Raw genomic sequence first — 17,896 nt, forward strand, 5'->3', positions numbered from 1 at the left:
CGCTCTCCCTCTGCCTGCCACTCCCCCTGCTTGTGTTGTCTCTCTCTAATAAATAAAATCTTAAAAATATAAAAATAAAATAAAATGACTATTTTATGCCTTCTTTTCACCCCTGAAGCCTCCTACCCAAACATTCTTCCTTTTCTCTCCTTACTGTTCTAGCGTCAGACCTACTTTGAGAAACTCTCTCCTGAGATCACTGATCACTGAATCTATTCATCTATCTGCATCTCTACCTATGCTCACGGCCTTTCTTTCTATTACTATAAATTTTATGTTCATATTTCTGAGCCAACATGTCTACATATTCCCTGGATCCCATTCTCTCTTGTTTTCTCAAAGACTTAAAACATATACATTCTCTCTTATAATTTTTCTCCTCTACTGGATAATTCCCATTAGCCTAAAAACACACTTCAGTATTCCCGTCTTTGAAAATTCTACTTTGACCCCACATATTCCTCTATTACCTACATTTGCTATGTCTATTTCTTCACATTACATTTTCTCTTCATTGTGCTTGTCACGGCACATAACTACTACATGTTGCCAAAATCCAATGGTCAGATCTCTTTTTTTATTTGATTTTTCAGCATGTTTCAATAACACTGGCCATGCTTTGTTGTCTTGGCTTTTAAGTCACCGCATTCTTTGGGTTTTCTTCCTACTTCACTGGCTACTCCTTCTCCATCTCCTTTGCTTGCTTCTTTTCCTCTGCTCTACCTCTAATCATTGGAATGCTCTATGAAAACACTTTCTCCAGGTAGTTTTTCCTACATGCTGATGTTTCTCAACTTTGTGTCTTTGGTTCCTTACACAGAACTCAAGTAAACAGAGCTTACTTTAGATTTCTGATAAGCATATCAAACTTAAGGTGAGCAAAATAAAAACAACCCTCCCCCAACACACACACACACACACACACACACACACACACACACACACATACTTTTCTTCTTTAGTCTTTTTCATTTGGTAAATGGCACAACCATCCACTCAAATTCAAGAGAAAAGCCTAGGAGCTTCTCTTTTTTTCTCACCCCTATATTCATAACATCACCAAGTCTGTAGATTCTGCCTCCAAATACATCTCATATCCATCCACTTCTTATACCACTCTAGCTCAAACTACTGTCATTCCTTCCTGGATCACCACTATCTTCTGCTACTAATGTCCCCCAATCCCTATGATCCATTAACCACATAATAGGCAGAAAACATCTTTTTTCAATGTAAATCAGATTCTATTACTCCCTTTCAGAAGGACTCCTTGCTGGTTTATCATCACACTTGAAAGGAATTCCAAACTTATTCCATGGGTAGATCTCCATGATCTATTCAAAGCCCTGTATGATTTGGCTCCTACCTATCTCTTCAAGGTCGTATTATACCACTTTATCCATATTCCAGCTACAGCAGTCTTATGGTGTTCCTTGAAAGCTACTGTAGGATTTTTGCAATTGGAGTTTCCTTCAACTGCAATGCTCTGGTCCTAAATATTTCTGTGGCTGGCTTTTTTAGATCACTGAGGTCTCAGCACAATGTTAGCTCTTCAGAGAGCCCTTCCTTAACCAATCAGTCTAAAGCAACTTCTTCCCCAGTATCTCTCTCACTTCATACTGTTTTACTTCTTCATGTCACTTAACATTATCCAAATTTTCCTTGTTCATATCTTGTTTCCTTTTTCACTAAATTTTAAGTTCCATGAGAACAGGAATCTTGCCAGTCTTTCTTACCATTGCATTCAGAATAATGGCAAAATAGTAATTCCCTAAAGATATTTCATAAACGCCTGTTCCTGAGTGAATCACTTGACCTCTCTCACATTTGTGAACTTACGAGTGCTAGGCTTAGCTCTGGGTCCAGAAAATACAAAGGCGAATAAGGCATGGCTCCTTGAGGGTCTCATACATTCATCCCTTCAACAAATATTTACTGAATGTATATTATACTAAGTTCCAGGTACTGTTTAATCTGTGTTTAGTTCCCTCCTCAGTAAAATGGAGTTTTGTTAACCAACTCCATCTCACAGAAATGTATAAACAGGATGAATATGAAAATAATGTACAAAATGAGATGTAGCACAAACATGTTATTTATATAGTACTCTTACTGCACTTGCCTCTTTCCTTTTGTCCGGTAATGGGCGGGAACTCATGACAAGAGACAGCCAACTGATAAAAACAGCTATATACATTTTGGTACTCACTAAAGGCAATAAATATGAATGCCCTTTTCATAGGCACATAGTAACTAAACCATCTGGGGTCATGAATTCTTTAGTTGTGATAGTAACAAGGGTTAATTTTCCACAGTGCTGTTGCACAAATAACCATTCTATCTACCCTTATGGAAAACTAGGGAGTACCCGGGTCAATTGCTCCTCTCCAGCGCACCATCTAATTTTTTCACAGGCTCTAGGACACACATAGAGGAGTGTCAGGGACCTGGTATGGGCCTGCAGAAGCTCTTATGACTGCTGAATGGTGTACTGGACACCTGGTACCTGTGCAACAACTGTCCTTAATCCTTCAAGAGCACTGATCTAAAGGGCTTGTCCACTGTGATAAAGCCAACAGAAAGAGGCTGGGGACGGGGCAACCGAGAAGAGGGTAAGTCAGGGAGGCAAGCCTGCCCGGGATAAGCAACGAATCCTGGAACACACCTCCAGTCACAGGAGCATGTTAAGGTTCATTTGCAGATATTCACCATTTGTACAACCGTCTGCCCTTAATAAAATTAATTTTGCAGTCAGTCTTGACTGACAGGCCTCTTTTTTCTTACTTGCGAATTACCTGTAAAATGAGAGAAACAGAGGAGGAAAGGAAAGAATAAAGAAGAGATGCCGGGTGAGGGAGTAAAGAAACGAGTCAGGGTGGAGGAGAGAAAAGGGTCTGTGGCTGTTTCCCCAGTCTCTGACAAAGGAGCCAGGAATCCTCCTGAAGCGGGAGGAAAGGGGTTCCTCGGGTCCACAGGAAGGGAAGGACGGTACGAGACGAGGGACCAGTAGTGCCCAAGGGCCTGGAAAGGGAGTGAGTTGAGAAAAATGGACCGTACCTACAATTCCTTCAGCGCCCCTCGCTACCCCGGGAGCGGCCCTGGCGCCCAGCAACCGCCGCACACACCGCGCGCCGCGCTGGGGGTGGGTGGGGGGTGGGGTGAAAGACGCCAGGACGCGACCTCCGCGCGGGCAGCTGGGGCCAGGCTAATGGCCGCTGGCTCAGCGGAGGGCGGCGGGGCGGGGTCTGGGCGGGGTCTGGCGGGGACGGGGCGGGGCTAGTGGCGGCTGCGCCTTTAAGTGGTGTGTGGTGGGCGCTCTGGCCTGTGGAGGTGAGAGTTTTGGGGTTTGCCGCGAGCGCCTGGTGTGCTTTCCGTCTATTCGACTCGTTCCTTTCCACGTCTCTTGTGAATATTGACTTACTGGGTTGTCAAAGTCCAGGGACAGATTTGACATCACAGGGCCCTTCAGCCAAAAAGCAGCGCCAGGGGGCGGCACGTGCCTGAAGTGACTTGTCACAGCTCACAAGTTTCCTCTGAAGTCAGCTTAAATACAGCGCGGTTGTAAAAGAGAATAGTCTCTGGGGTTAAGACTGGGCTCAAATTTCAGCACTGCCATTCTACAGTTATGGAATGACAGACAAATACATAGACTCCCTGAGCTTCCGTTTTCTCTTCTGTAAAGGACGTGGTTGGTGGTGGTGTGAGAAAAGTGAATTGATACATGACAAGTGTCTGGAACGGGGCTCGGTCCAAAATAAACACTCAATGTCCTGTTATTAGTATAAAACCTTTTTTTTTCTCCCATGAAACCTTATGTGGAGACTTTCATATGAAACGAAAGCAGAGCTACTTTAATTGAGGGTGGGCCCCTAGAAGCTTTGGGTTCTTAGTCCCAAGGCTCCTCTTATGGAATCTCCAAGATTCCTAAAAGAGGAAAAACAACTGTTATTGGATTAAGTCCAAACTTTTTATGAAGACAAACTGCCCTTTTCTAACTTCGCTCCTGATACTCCAAACAACTTCAATTCCTGCACACACTGTATCCCCTTTTGCCTATGTTTTTTTAATGTTATTTTATTTTAAGAGAGAGAGAATGTACGTCCAGGCATCGGGATGGAGGGTGGGGGCGGGGCAGAGGGAGAGGGAGAGGGGGAGAGAATCCTAGGCAGGCTCCAGGCCCAGCACAGAGCCCTAGGAGGGGCTGCATCCCAGACTCTGAGATCATGACCTCAGCCGAAATCGAGAGTAGGATGTTTAACCGACTCAGCCGCTCAGGAGCCCCTGAAGTTATTCTATCAAGAGTGTTCTCTTTCCCCTTTTCTTAGTTATCCTTTAAAATCTGACTTAAATGACAACTCTTTCTTGGGTGATCAAATACAAAAATTCTCCTTCATCTTTAGCATGGTGTAGACATCTCAGCAAGGATTGAAAGTTATTTTCTCCCTTGTTTTAGGAGAATAGGCAAGATTTTTTGTGATTATAGGGTTAGGGAAATGCTTTGTTCTCCTGGCAGGGAAGGGAAGAGCAGGGTACTGGTGGTGGCGGTACAGATGGTAGAGCTGGGAAGGAGGGCTTTTGAGAGGAGTCTGATGGCCTCTAGGGCACTGCTCTGTGCTCCAGATGCAAGGAACTGCTGCAGAGGTTAGTGCTTTAGGGTCCATCTATGGAGGATAGAGAGCACATCAACAAGTGGGGTTTTGGAATTCTCATCAGAACAGAGGGCTCAAGTGAGATTTAATTTGGGTTTGTCAACCAAAACCTGTTACTGCTGGAGTGGTGGGGGGTGGGAGGGATGGGGTGGCTGGGTGATGGACACTGGGGAGGGTATGTGCTATGGTGAGCGCTGTGAATTGTGTAAGACTGATGAATCACAGACCTGTACGCCTGAAACAAATAATACATTATATGTTAATAAAAATAAATTATTAAAAAAAATAAAACCTGTGTTACTTGCTCCTAAAATGGCACAAAGCAGTTCCCACCGGTTAAAAAGAACTACATAAATTATTCATATAGAAATACAATGTTCTGAAACATTTCAAAAATAATGTCCTTCATTTATTTAAAGATAACATGATGAAAACTTAATATGGTTTAAAAAACATCTAAAAAACATCGATACCTTTTCTTTTAAAAACTCGAGTAACTTAAAAGTAGTTAAGTTGATTATATTTGCAACCAGGTCATTGAAAGCAAAACACTTTTGAGGAATGAGGATTTTTTCACTAAATTTGACATGATGAAAATAGCTTAAAAATATCTTCTATATAAATGGTTCTTTACATTGGGAAGCAATGAATTGAAAGGTGGTCAAGTAATAAAAATAGAAATGTGGTCAAACTTGGTTAAAATTTAACTGCCAATTTTCTTTTCCATTCCTACCTGTCACTAATTCTCTTATTAACCTTAAGTGCCAATTATTTACTATGTTCCAGGCTTCACTATTTCAAACTTTTCTAATATGCCCACCCTTGACCTAGTTGTTTTCTTTTTCACCTTACTCTCTAATATTAATACATCAATTCACATTGAAGGTCCATTTCAAGTTTTGCCTCCTTTAAGTTTTCCTTAGAACACTTTTGAATTATTCATTTGAATTACAGCTATTTGTACATATCTTATTTCCTTATAAGATTCCTGAAGGCAAGTATCATGTCTCGTTCATATTTGTATTCTCCACAGTGTCAGTTTCCCACTAGAACTCAAGTTCCATTAAGCGGAGCCCTTGAACATCTTGGTCATTGCTATATTCCTCGGTACTTAGCATAATGCCTGGCACATAGTAGCATATTATAAGTGCATTTTGAGTGTGTGAATGTAAGGATTTGTCTGTTTTATTGATTGCAAAATGAATATTTGAATATTACCAGGTGAATGAAGGATTATTTGGAAGGCTCAGTATTCATTATACACAGCAGAAGTTCTTCAATCTGTATATCCTCGCAGAAGTTAAATATAAAGTATTTATGTTGCCTTTCACCTAACTAATTCAGTGGATGATGTATCTTTCTGAAAATAAGACATCCTCTAGAACTGCAAGAGTAAAATGTAAAAGAATCAAAATAAAATGGATGTTTACATTGAGTTTCAGTTTTGTTCCTTGTACTTTTCTGTGTTCTAAATTTTCTGCAGTGAAAATGTCTTATTTTGCAATCAGGAAAAAATAATACTATTTTTAAAAGAGTGTAAAGGATGAGATCATTTGCAAATGTGTGGCTGAGGAAACTTTAAGGACACCCAAGTCCAATCAAGATTATCTGGAATTAATGCCAGAGAGAAAAATATTGGAATGTGAAAATAATTTAGAACTGAAACCTAATCAGCTGCTTAAAAAACAAAAAACAAAAACAAAAACAAACCTCCCAGAGGAGAGATGGATGGCACTGACCCTAGGGAAAAAAGGACATGGTAGAACAAGTACTTACAGTGATTTTTGTAGCAGTGTCCTTGAAGTATGACACCCTTGCAATGGACTGTTTTCCCCCAAATTCATATGTTGAAGCCCTAATCCTCAGTATGATGTTATGTGGAGATGGGGCCTTTGGAGGTAATTAGGATTAGATGAGGTCATGAGGGTGGGGCCCTCATGATGGGATTAGTGTGCTTGTAAGAAAAGATGCCAGAGAGCTTACATATTCCCCCTCCCCCACCCATTCTCATCTCTTTCCCTACCATGTGAGGCACAGCAAGAAGGAGGCCATAAGCAACCTAGGAAGAGAGCCCTCACCAGAACCTGATTATGCTAGCACCCTCATGTTGGACTTCCATCCTTCAGAACTATGAGAAAATAAATGTCTGTTGTTTAAGTCATTCAGTCTATGGTACTTTTTATAGCAGCCCAAACAGACTAAGACAGAGCTAGGAGACTAAGATCTGAAGTGTTATGTGGCAAGTGGTTTTCTATACTGGAAGAGGATCCCCTCAGTGATTCAATTGATAAATGTTTATTAAATGCCTACTGTGTTTCATGCCCTGTGCAAACTACTGAGGATCCAAAGACGACCAAGACAAGGCTCTCACCCCTAAGGAGCTGGTTTCATAGGAGACAAGCATGTAAATAAACTGAAAAGAGGGTTATAAGGGCTCTTGCAGAAGTATGTATGGGGTACATACATCCCTTTTACGAGGACTCAGGGGGTAGAGTCATTGTTTCTGTCTGTGGTTGGGGTGGGGTAGGTTTGGTTGGCCCGAGTCAACACCCTGTATCAAGTTAACTCTGAGTTCACCAACCAAGTGGACAGTTGTGACTCACAATGTGGTGATAAACCTGAGACTTCAATGGTGAGCCCTGCCCAGGCCCCTACTGGACAGTTACAGAGATTTAGTTGGTGGCTGCCCACTGAGGAGAGGGAGGACAGAACTCGCTGCATGCTCTCCAAAATGGAACTGGCTATTGGCAGTGGCTGATGGCCTCTTACACCATTTCTTTTCTTTTTTTTTTTTTTTTAAGATTTTACTTATTTATTTGAGAGAGAGAGAGAATGAGAGATAGAGAGCACGAGAGGGAAGAGGGTCAGAGGGAGAAGCAGACTCCCCACTGAGCAGGGAGCCTGATGTGGGACTCGATCCTGGGACTCCAGGATCATGACCTGAGCTGAAGGCAGTCGCTTAACCAACTGAGCCACCCAGGCGCCCCTCTTCCACCATTTCTACACTGTGAATTTTCACTTCTCATTCTTCTTTGGGGCCTGGACTATTTATAACAACATTCTCATTTACTTATGCTAACTGTATTTTGTACAAGTTAACAAGCATTCAATGCCTGTTACTTTGACAAAAACTACTGGAGAATGCGGGACCTGGCATTAACTGCAGCACCCTTCTGGGTCACATGCCTTTTGCTGTCTCAGTTCTACTCACCGCCCCCCCCCCCAACACACACACATCCTAGCCAAGACCCTACTTTCTCTGGAAGCTGTGCCAGCTGCATCAACCCTGGATTAGGTAGGTGCTCCTGTTATGAGCCCCCTAGACTCCCATATTTCCTGCATCATAGCACTTATACTGTTTTGAAATCTCCTCTATCAGACTGTCAGAGCCTTAAGGACAGGAACAATAACAGTTTTGATGATGTGCCTAGGTCATCAAAAGCTTCCACTAAGTATTTGTTGAATGAATCTGGTTTCAGAGCCTGTCAAAGGAGAGGACCAGATAGATGAGCATTGGGTTTATGTTGCTACCACCAAGGTGCACCTAACCAATTAAGTTCAATTTGAAATATCCATCTGAATTTTGGTGTAAATTAATCCAAATAAAGAGCATAAACTAGAAGAAAACACAGGACCATAGAATAACCAAATTCAGGCTGATGTAAAAATGAAGCTATTATGGCATCATATTACATTAGCCTTATAAAAATTAAGCTGGTTTTGAACAGAGGTGAAAGTCATGGAGAAAGGGTCTGGAATAGTAGTTTAAGGACAAGAGAGGGATGGATAGGCTTTATGCAGATCAGCTTGGTAGGATCAGAATATTTATAATTATTCATTTAACACATATTTAATATCTACTTCAAGATTAGACTGAACTTTGGATTCTGGGTTAAAGAATTTAGATGGGATATGACAAGTAAGTAATAAATGCTTCAGGTATACATACACCATGAGAAAAGCTGTGAACTATATTCAAACATGATTATTCTAGCAACTAGGCAGGAGTTGACCTAGAATCAAGAAGAACTTAAAGGTGATACACAAAAGCAGAGATAGTCTGTTGAATAAGTGGGATAAAATGTGACACATGCAGGTAAGCCTTTCTCCCACTATCTTCTCTGCAGGCATGCTACAATGTCTGAAATTCTTGCCACAGAAATCACTGTTTCAGTTTAAGTTATTATCTTTAGAAAGCCTGTTACTAAGTGATGGTAACACTCAATACAATGGTACCCCTGTCTCCCAAATCTGATCTTTCCTTCCTCCTAGGTATCTCATCAATGAATGCTTAGTGGGAGGCAATATTTTCACACCTTCTCAGAGCTGGGTGTGGTCATCACCAGTAGAAGGTAAGAGGACAGATGTGGCCAAATTCCACATCACTTCCTCAAAAATAAATTGCTTGCCTCAGATTCCACCCCTCCACTTCTTTCTGCAGTCTAGAAAGGAGACATGGGAGAGATTCATCTTTAACCTATGTTTTAAGCTAGAGCTTAAGACATGTCAGTGCCTCAAGAGAGAAGGACATGGGTCTCTGAGCAGACCCATGAGCTGAGTAATCCTATCAGCATCAACTAGTAAGCCAGTTTCATGAGAGGGAAATAAATTTCCATTTTCTTTCAAATACTTTATTTTTTTGTTTCTTCATTATAGCAGCTTACCTTACTCTAATTAATATTATGTTCATGAGATTGGCATTGATTTGAAAATTAGCTATCTCTCACCTAGAGAAGAGGAAGAGCCTGAAGACGTGGGTCACAAGAAACAAATAAGAAAGGGCTGAATCAGGGCCCTCCTTAGAGGAAGGCAAACTCAGATGGGCTGCTAAAATGGGAGACTCTGTTTTGCCACCTAGGAGAGAGGTGGAGGTCTTTTGATAATCTAGATAGGTCCAAGAGGAAGAACCAATGAAGATACTTAGCATACTTGAGAATTTTGGTGGGACCAATCAGTTACAATAATTCACAGAAAGGTAGCAAGAGAGGTAGAAATGGAGAAGAGGCAGATTGGCACAGAAAGTGCAGATAGAAACTGATGAGGAATTGCATTATGATATTTAAAAATAAAAAAGAAAAGAGGAGCCCAAAACATTTCAAAGCATGAGTGGTCAGGTGACCATGAATCATGAAACTATGACCGTAGCAGTATGTTAGAACAAACTGTTGGCTAGTAGAACAGGATGCTGAATTTGATCTTTTCCATGTTAATTTTAAATTGTGGTAGTACATTTTACCGAAAAATTTAAGATACATAATGACAAAGTATTTGAAAAAAAAAAAGGTCGAGAAATCAGGTTGGAGATGTAGAATATTACACACCCACATGAAAAGGATAATGGTTGAAAATGCTCTTTCAAGACATAGCCACACTTTTGGTTCTATTACATTTAAAGTTTGAACATCACATATCTCAATATGGATCTAGATAACATAGCCTCTGCTAGTTGGTAAAAGCTTTCTAATCATTATATTCAGCATTGTCTCTTTTCACCTCTAAACTTGTATAGAGGTCTCTTCCTGAACTTCTTCATCTTTATTTTGATGTTCAGCTTTCTGGAGAAGCCTGGGACCCAGCAAACCAATGAGGAGACTTCCAATTGGAGCTGTGATGAGGATGGACAAAAACGCCACTGTCAACACATCCATCCCGTATTCTTCTAACTGTTTCTCTCCATGTGATCTTGCTGTGTCCAAAGCCACAGATCCTATGGCAGCCTATAAAAGTTTAAGGTAACATTGGAAACATAAGATAATTGCATAGAGAAAAGGTGAATTATTTGGTCATTTGCAAAAACAAATTGCTTGTCTTTTTTGCTCAGCTAAGAAAGTTCTCTTAGAAGGTGCCTGGGTGGCTCAGTCATTAAGCGTCTGCCTTTGGGCTCAGGTTGTGATCCCAGGGTCCTGGGATTGAGCCCCGCAGTGAGCTCCTTGCTTGGTGGGAAGCCTGCTTCCCCTTCTCCCTCTCCCACTCCCCCTGCTTGTGTTCCCTCTCTCGCTGTGTCTCTCTCTGTCAAATAAATAAATAAAAAGTTTTTTTTTTTTTTTTAAATAAAGTTCTATTAGCCTTCTCTCAAAGTATACTGCAGTGAATTTTGGTTGTCTGAAAACTCTCCCTGCCCTTGCTTGGGGAAGGAATAATGATTCATATGTACCTATTTGTTTAAGGTAAGGTTACAAAAATATCAGGCAAATATATTTCAAAAGACAAGGCAAAGTCAACACATGATTATTAATTAACTAGAACATGATCCCATATACTAAATTTGCCCTGAGTAAAGATGAAAGTTACTGGTCATCTCATTCTTTTATCTTTAGTAATTTCAAAGTAAGAAAAAACAAGATGAAAAAAATGCAGTGATACTGGAAGGTGGTGAAGTTTTAAATGAAAAAAGAAACCACATAAGAATATGTACTGCTTTTAGAACCTAACTGTTAAAGATCATGAAACTTGAAAATGCGAAGCACCTTCAAAACTTGAAGTTAATCTTATTAGGTATTTGGTTAATTTTTGTCTCAGGAGTTGGTAAAATGTTTTATTTAAGATTTATCTTTTGGGAAGTTTCATGAAAATTTTTATTTTCTTTTACAGGCAAAATGCAACATTAATGCACATAGGAAAATAACATATTAAACAATCTGGTTATTCTCTTAGTCCATAGAGCACAACAACGTTAGCCTCTAGGACAGTGAAACAGAAGAGAAAATATCAGTGTGCATGAGACACATGGCAGAGACTACTAATTGCCCACAAATATCTGAATATACTCTTCTATTATAGAATTCTTGAGTTTCAGCTGGTCACATTACTATACAAATGGAGAGTTTTTCAGCCGTCTTTACAACTAGATGAACATACATTATTCAACATGTTCTTGATAACGTTTCCTTATTTTAAATTGGCTTTGGTAGCAGCAGAGTGCCATTTTTCATATTTTAATGTTTAGGAACACATCCTTCATACCAAAGTCACTAGAGTGATTATTTTGGTATTTACCCACTAAAGTTACCAGAGGTAGTAAGGATGCTGTAGACACTCCTAGGGAGAAACTATTCCACTTACTGTACTACTAACCTCACAGTATTTTTATCCATTATGTCTCAGACTTCTTTGAAAGTCTGATGGAAATAAAACTTCTCTGGAATAATGCTGAAGCCCACAGCCACACAAAATCTGGCATATAGTTATAGAGCATACATATCCCCCAAAGCTTCTTAAATTTACAACATCTGATTTTTGGGACGTCTGGGTGACTTAGTTGGTTAAGAATTCGCCTCTTGATTTTGGCTTAGGTCATGATCTCAGGGTCGTGAGATTGAGCCCTGAGTAAGATTCTCTCCCTCTGCCCCAGCACTCTCTCTCTCAAATAAATAAATCTAAAAAGAAAAAAAAAAGAACATCTGATTTTTACTTCATGAAACAGAAATTTCCATGTTTAAACAATTGCAAAATAATCAGAGAGGAGACAGTCCAATCTTGTTTGCTATAATTAGTTTGAAAATAAAGAACATAATCAGAAATATATTACATTTGCAACAAATAATAATCTATACCCTTCCAATTTAATTAGTAATTAAATTCTACCAAATACATGGTTAATACTTTCAAGCACCTATCTGTTCATGCCTTATTCATTACAGTGCATAATTTTTGTGTCATGTGATTGATACATTTGACAGAATGTTCAGCTAGTTTGAAAAATTTACTACCAACCAATAATCTAGGAAATCAATAAAGCATTTTCTCAGTTGTTTTTCAATAAATTTTTCTCCTTTATGTATAAAGACGGTGGTCAAGCATAACTGATCATCAATCATGTTGACATTGAAGTATTTCCAAATACTAAGATGGGTCATGCTATTTCTGTTTCACTCTCTTCTTGGAAGATATTGAAATGAAAAGGGTTAACAATTATCTTTCTGGGTGATTTAGAGGGCTCTGACTGATAAAAATTCAAACTCTTTCTTCTTGTGACTACTGCTTTCTAGTTAGTGTAGGCATTACTGGATTTTTAGTTGATTTAAATAAAGCTGGTGATCTAGATAAATTTGAATGAGCCATCATATTTAGGAAATCAATATACCCAAAATAAAACTTTTTTTTAAGAGAGTTTATTTATTTATTTGACAGAGAGAGAGAGGGCACAAGCAGGGGGAGTGGCAGGCAGAGGGAGGGAGAAGCAGACTCCCCACAGAGCATGGGGAGCCCAATGTGGGACTCGATCCCAGGATCATGACATGAGCCAAAGGCAGTCGCTTAACCAACTGAGCCACCCAGGTGCCCCAAAATAAAACTTTTAAAGAATAGATTAGTATAAGCCCTTTTCATAAATCAAACTTCGATTACATTTTTTCACCAAATTTGAATAAGTTGTCTTATTTAAAATTTCAAGGTATCATATAGAAATAGGAGTTAAAATGCTAAGCATCCTATCCATCATTACCTGGACTGTGGCCTTTGGAAGCCATGCAAAAGAAATAAATATCTTTTCCTTGATATTAAAACCAGCAAAACACACCATCAGAAATGTAGCCAAAATTCGTATCAATACTGCAATGCCCAGGATGGCAACACAAAGGCCTGTAAGAAACACTTAATTTTTAGACATAATAAAGTACTGGGGGAGAAACTGAAATCTCATGGTTATTGATTCAAAATACTACCAACTGCAATTATCTAAATATATTAAAAAATTAAGAAGACAAAAATGGTTAGGAATAATTTATCAAAACATCAATAACAAGGATCAAACCATTTGTTTAAAAGAAGGTATTTTTCCTAGATTAAACCAGAAATTATTTAAACATATTTGATATATATTATAAAGGAGATATGAATGTTATTTCTCTTATGCTTTATAGCAAGAACCAAACTTTCTTCCATGTGTTTATTCAAGACGAATTTATTAAATGATAACTATGCATTACAGGATTTGGACTAGGTATTGGGTATATAAAAATATATAATGTACAGACTTTGCCTCTATAAATCTCAAAGTCAGAGGAAAACAGAAATTTTAACAATGAATTAATATACTATAAAGTAAGTGCAGTATAAGTATATTGGTAAGAGATCACAGAAGAGGAAAAAGTTAATATTTTACAGAATTGTTTACAGAGTAAAAATATTTATTATCCGGTAGAGAAGCAATCAGCCAATCAGAACAAAGCTGGCTGGGCACTGACCAATCAGAATAGAGACTAGCAGTCTACACCTATTTCACCATATTGGTGTATACACTGACTGCCCATTAACCCAGGTTGACATGTACAGCTACTTCATTCTGTCCTTTAGAATCCTTTGCTGATAAAGATAAGTTCATCCTGATTTGCACAATAAGGACTGTGACTAGGCTACTGCACCTGAGAAAGGCACAGCTAAGGTGACTGCTATGTAGTAGGACAATTTTCTAAAAAGTAACATTTGTTAAGTGTTTACTGTGCGCCAGGTTCTGTATTAAGCTTTAAGTGCATTCATTACCTAATCCCTACATTCTGTGGGGTAATTTTTCTTATTTTACAGTTGAAGAAAATGAAGTTTAGAAAGGATAAATGACTTTCTCAAGTTCAAAAGGCTAGCAAAACATCAGACATTGCTGGAGGATTTATTGTGAATCTGCAATATGGCTTCTTTACAGAAAAGTGTTGTGGCTTTTTATTGAAGGATATTGCTCCCAGGTTGGTAGGTTTTCAAAGTACTTGTTGCCTGAAGTACAAGAAACAAAAGAGATGATACCATTCCCAGGAGGGAGCATTGAAGGTTTGGAGAGAAGAGGATTTAGAAGTTTTAAACATACTGAGTTTGAAGTTTTGTGAGATTTACAAGTGGTGATGTCCAATCAGCAATCAGATACACTGATTTAGAGATAAAACTTTTGGAATTATGTAGTTTATAATCAAAGCTACTGAATGTAGTTGAGCTCAGAAAAATGACATAGAGTGAGACGCGTAGAAGGCTTTGGAAGAACTTTGATGAAGAGCAGCATTTAAGCCACATGTAGTGTGAGGACTCAGAATGCACTGAAAAATATGAAGTTTCAGAATTCAATGTAAAATGTGTTTTAAAGAGGTCAATAGCAATAAGTGCTGCTGAATGATCAAGGAAAAAAGAAGACTGATAAGTATCCAGTTCATTTAGCAATATAACCTTGGTGAAAGCAGGGTCGGTTGTGTGATGGGCAGAAGGTGGGCTGAAATGTATTGAAGAAGAGAGTGAGAGTTGAAATGGAAAAGGGAGATATAATTACCTCTTTGGAAAAGTTCGAAAAGAGGAGTAAAAACGAAGTGTGGTAGGTGGGGGGGGGCAGGTTAAGTGGAAAAAGGAGATTTTATATATATACATTGTAGTAAAATATGCATAACACAATTTACAGTCTTAACCATTTTTAAGTGTGCAGCTTAGCAGAATTAAGTTGAACATTCACATTTTTGTGCAACCAGTCTGCAGGATTTTTTCATCTTGCAAAACTGACCCATTAAACAACACTTCATTTCCCCCTCCCCCAAGGTCCTGGCAACCACCCTTCTACTTTCTGTTTCTATGATTTGACTACCTGGATACCTCACATATGTGGAATCACACAGTATTTGCCTTTTGGTGACCAATGTCCTCCAGGTTCATCCACATTGTAGCGTGTATTGGAATGGAAAGACATTAATTTTAAGACAGGAGAAATTAGAATTTGTTTAAATTCCGAAGAGGAGAAAACTGTGACACGGAAATCTGAAGATACATGAGCATAGGGGAAGAATCTATGTGTGAGGTCCAGAAGGAGGTAGCAGGAGATGGGATTCCCAGTAAAGATGGAGGAATATAGAATGAGTGGAATGGAGGAAGTAATGAGTAAAGGTGCACAAATAAATTTTTAAGTGCAGTGTTATGAAATCAAAAGTTTTAATACGATGGCTTTTGAATGTATGAATAAATGAATGAATGAATAAACATTTGTGTTCCATGGGTGTATATTATAGAACTGATGAGTTATCTGTACAATTCTGGGCCTTGATCAGAACAAGTCTAATTGAACACTTTTGCCCTTGGAAAAAAAATTTTAAGACCTGCATCTTCTGGATAGTAGTAGCAGTGTTACTTTTCTTTACAAGGAATAATATTAAAGGTATAAAATTTATGCCTGAGATTGACAAATATTATTTTCTGGTCAACTACTCTAAGAGACTTGGATTATTATTAACTTTTTTATATAATTGTGACAATAACTATACCTACTAAAGGTATTCCACTGAATATAAAAGTTGATTTTAGCAAATGTACTATTTGAAATTCTTACCTACAGTTTCTGGTCTGAGAGATGCAATAGATACTTCTGCTCCAATCAGTCCAAAGAGAAGGGGCTGGAAGATATACCAGGCACCTGCAATAATTTTTTCAACCTCTGCCTGAAAGAAACACACACATACACATACCCCTCACAGATTTTTATTATATGAAGTTACAAGTTCTAAAAATTTTACTAATTTGAGTCAATTTGACCTGAGATAGGCTTTATTTTTCTGGCATCTATAAATATGAGGTTAGCTAAAATAGAACAAAAAATTATATAAAGATATTTCTAACACAGTCATTATATGAGGTGCTTTAGGGTTGGTTTGCAAATAGATGTTAATTATAAAGAGTCTAAAAAAATAATCTTAGGAGGACTTCTACTTCTGAATATATGATGTGTGTGCATATATGTAAAATTTTGTGTTAATTTTCATTCAGCAATATCATTCAGAAATCTTATAATAGTAAACATATCTATATATACATCTAATTATTGCTATATAGTAATCTGTGGTATGGAATTATCAGTTTATTCAATCATTTCTTTATTGATGGCCCTTTAAGTTGTTTCCAATTTTATCTTTATATAAAACAGTTTAAGTTTGTCTCAAATCATGCACAGAAATATAATTCAGGTATAGTAAAAGGCTGTGCTTATTAATTTATTACCGCTTGGCTCCAAATCCACATTTCACTGTTGCTCTGCAGAGAATGAAGCTGAGCCCTTTAAATATTTCTCTTTTGCTACCTGGCATAATTTAAAATTTTGTCAGTAGAGGGTGCTGAAGAAATATTACAAGGAAGATGCTCTTCCTGATTTCCAGGGCTCCCCCAGCAGGATCCTATAGCATACTTGGGTTTCTTTAGTACACAGGTGGCTTCTACAGTGCTGGGCTCCTATAGTGCATGGCAGCCCACAGCACCCAGTAGTCAGCAGCTGCCCCTAGCTTACTGCAAGGGACTTTCATAGCCAAATCCCTTGGGCAAAATACCTCCCCATGTACCCTAGAGGGTGTATTTCCAGCAAATTGTCCAAACAGAGCACCAAGGGTGTCTTCTCTACCATTCAGTGAACAAAGGCTCCTACCAAGATCTGGATTCTGAGGCCTGGGGGTGGGAGTAGATGGGGTGGAGTGGGGTAGTATAAGGGGATGGCTCAATCTCAGCCCTAGTTGTTTATAGCTGCTATTTCCTATATTCGTCAGGGATCTTTTCCCTCTCAGAAGCCAATCCCTTTTTATCTGATCCCCTGGTATGGTTAATAACAAACTTTCCCTATTCCAGTTACTCTGTAATTTCTCTTTCCTGGTAAGATCCTAACTGATATAAGTACTAACTTTATAACACATTTTGCAAAAACCCTAAAAAAGATGGACACAATTGACTATAGCAAAACTAGAATGTTGTGTGGCAAAAGAAACCATAAGCAAACAAAGAACAACAAGATGACAAACCAGGAGAAAATATCTGTACTGTGTGTGACAGAATAAGGAGCAATATCCAAGCAATAAGAAAAAGACATAGAACCTAATAGAAAAATGGGAAATGCATACATACAAGTAATTCACAGCAGAAGAAACACAAATGGCCAAAAAATATAAGATGCTAAAATTCAGTAATCAGTGAAACACAAATTAAAATGATATGCCACATTTTGGGGGGGCACCATATGAGAAAAAATACTAAAACATTTTTATAATGTCAAATATCTGGGATGTAAGAAACTCTCACTAATTGGTAGAACAAATTGATATGCTTTTTTTGGAGGGCAATTTACCAGTACCCATTACACTTTCTAAAAATTTATCCTGAACAGATTTTTCCAATCAACTAATAAGAATCTATATTTTTGGACAGCACTTTTGCCCTTATAGTTATGCATCTTTGAGGATCTGGTTTTCCATATCTATTTTCAGCCGTTTAACAAAGGAGGATTATATTGTATCTCTATTTTATTTTTTTAT

The 17,896-nt window shown here is 38.5% G+C and overlaps 2 protein-coding genes across 13 annotated transcripts in view; both read right to left on the reverse strand.

Annotated features, from left to right (window-relative positions):
• SLC9B1 (solute carrier family 9 member B1) overlaps window positions 1-3,158 on the reverse strand; it is a 66,600-nt gene extending 63,442 nt beyond the window's left edge. For 3 of the 9 annotated variants that reach the window (XM_073892051.1, XM_073892046.1, XM_073892043.1), the window contains exons 1-2: window positions 3,058-3,120; window positions 2,666-2,795 (exon numbers count right to left, since the gene is read on the reverse strand). The gene's annotated coding sequence lies outside the window, so the exon portion shown is untranslated. Of the gene's footprint in view, window positions 1-2,665; window positions 2,796-3,057 lie in introns of all 9 variants that reach the window. The other 6 variants (XM_073892044.1, XM_073892045.1, XM_073892050.1 and 3 more) reach the window with 6 other exon arrangements.
• Window positions 3,159-9,987: 6,829 nt separating this feature from the next.
• Window positions 9,988-17,896, reverse strand: part of SLC9B2 (solute carrier family 9 member B2) — a 49,159-nt gene continuing 41,250 nt past the window's right edge. For 3 of the 4 annotated variants that reach the window (XM_025873530.2, XM_073892054.1, XM_025873531.2), the window contains 3 exons: window positions 15,937-16,045; window positions 13,093-13,229; window positions 9,988-10,366 (listed from right to left, as the gene is read on the reverse strand). In XM_025873530.2, coding sequence (XP_025729315.1) covers window positions 10,145-10,366; window positions 13,093-13,229; window positions 15,937-16,045 — 468 coding nt within the window. In that variant the 3' untranslated portion in view covers window positions 9,988-10,144. The remainder of the gene's footprint in view (window positions 10,367-13,092; window positions 13,230-15,936; window positions 16,046-17,896) is intronic. The other variant, XM_025873536.2, reaches the window with a different exon arrangement.

The sequence above is a fragment of the Callorhinus ursinus genome, unplaced genomic scaffold, assembly GCF_003265705.2.
Source record: "Callorhinus ursinus isolate GAN/ISIS: 27379988/994484 unplaced genomic scaffold, GSC_fseal_2.0 scaffold4, whole genome shotgun sequence".
NCBI lineage: Eukaryota > Metazoa > Chordata > Mammalia > Carnivora > Otariidae > Callorhinus > Callorhinus ursinus.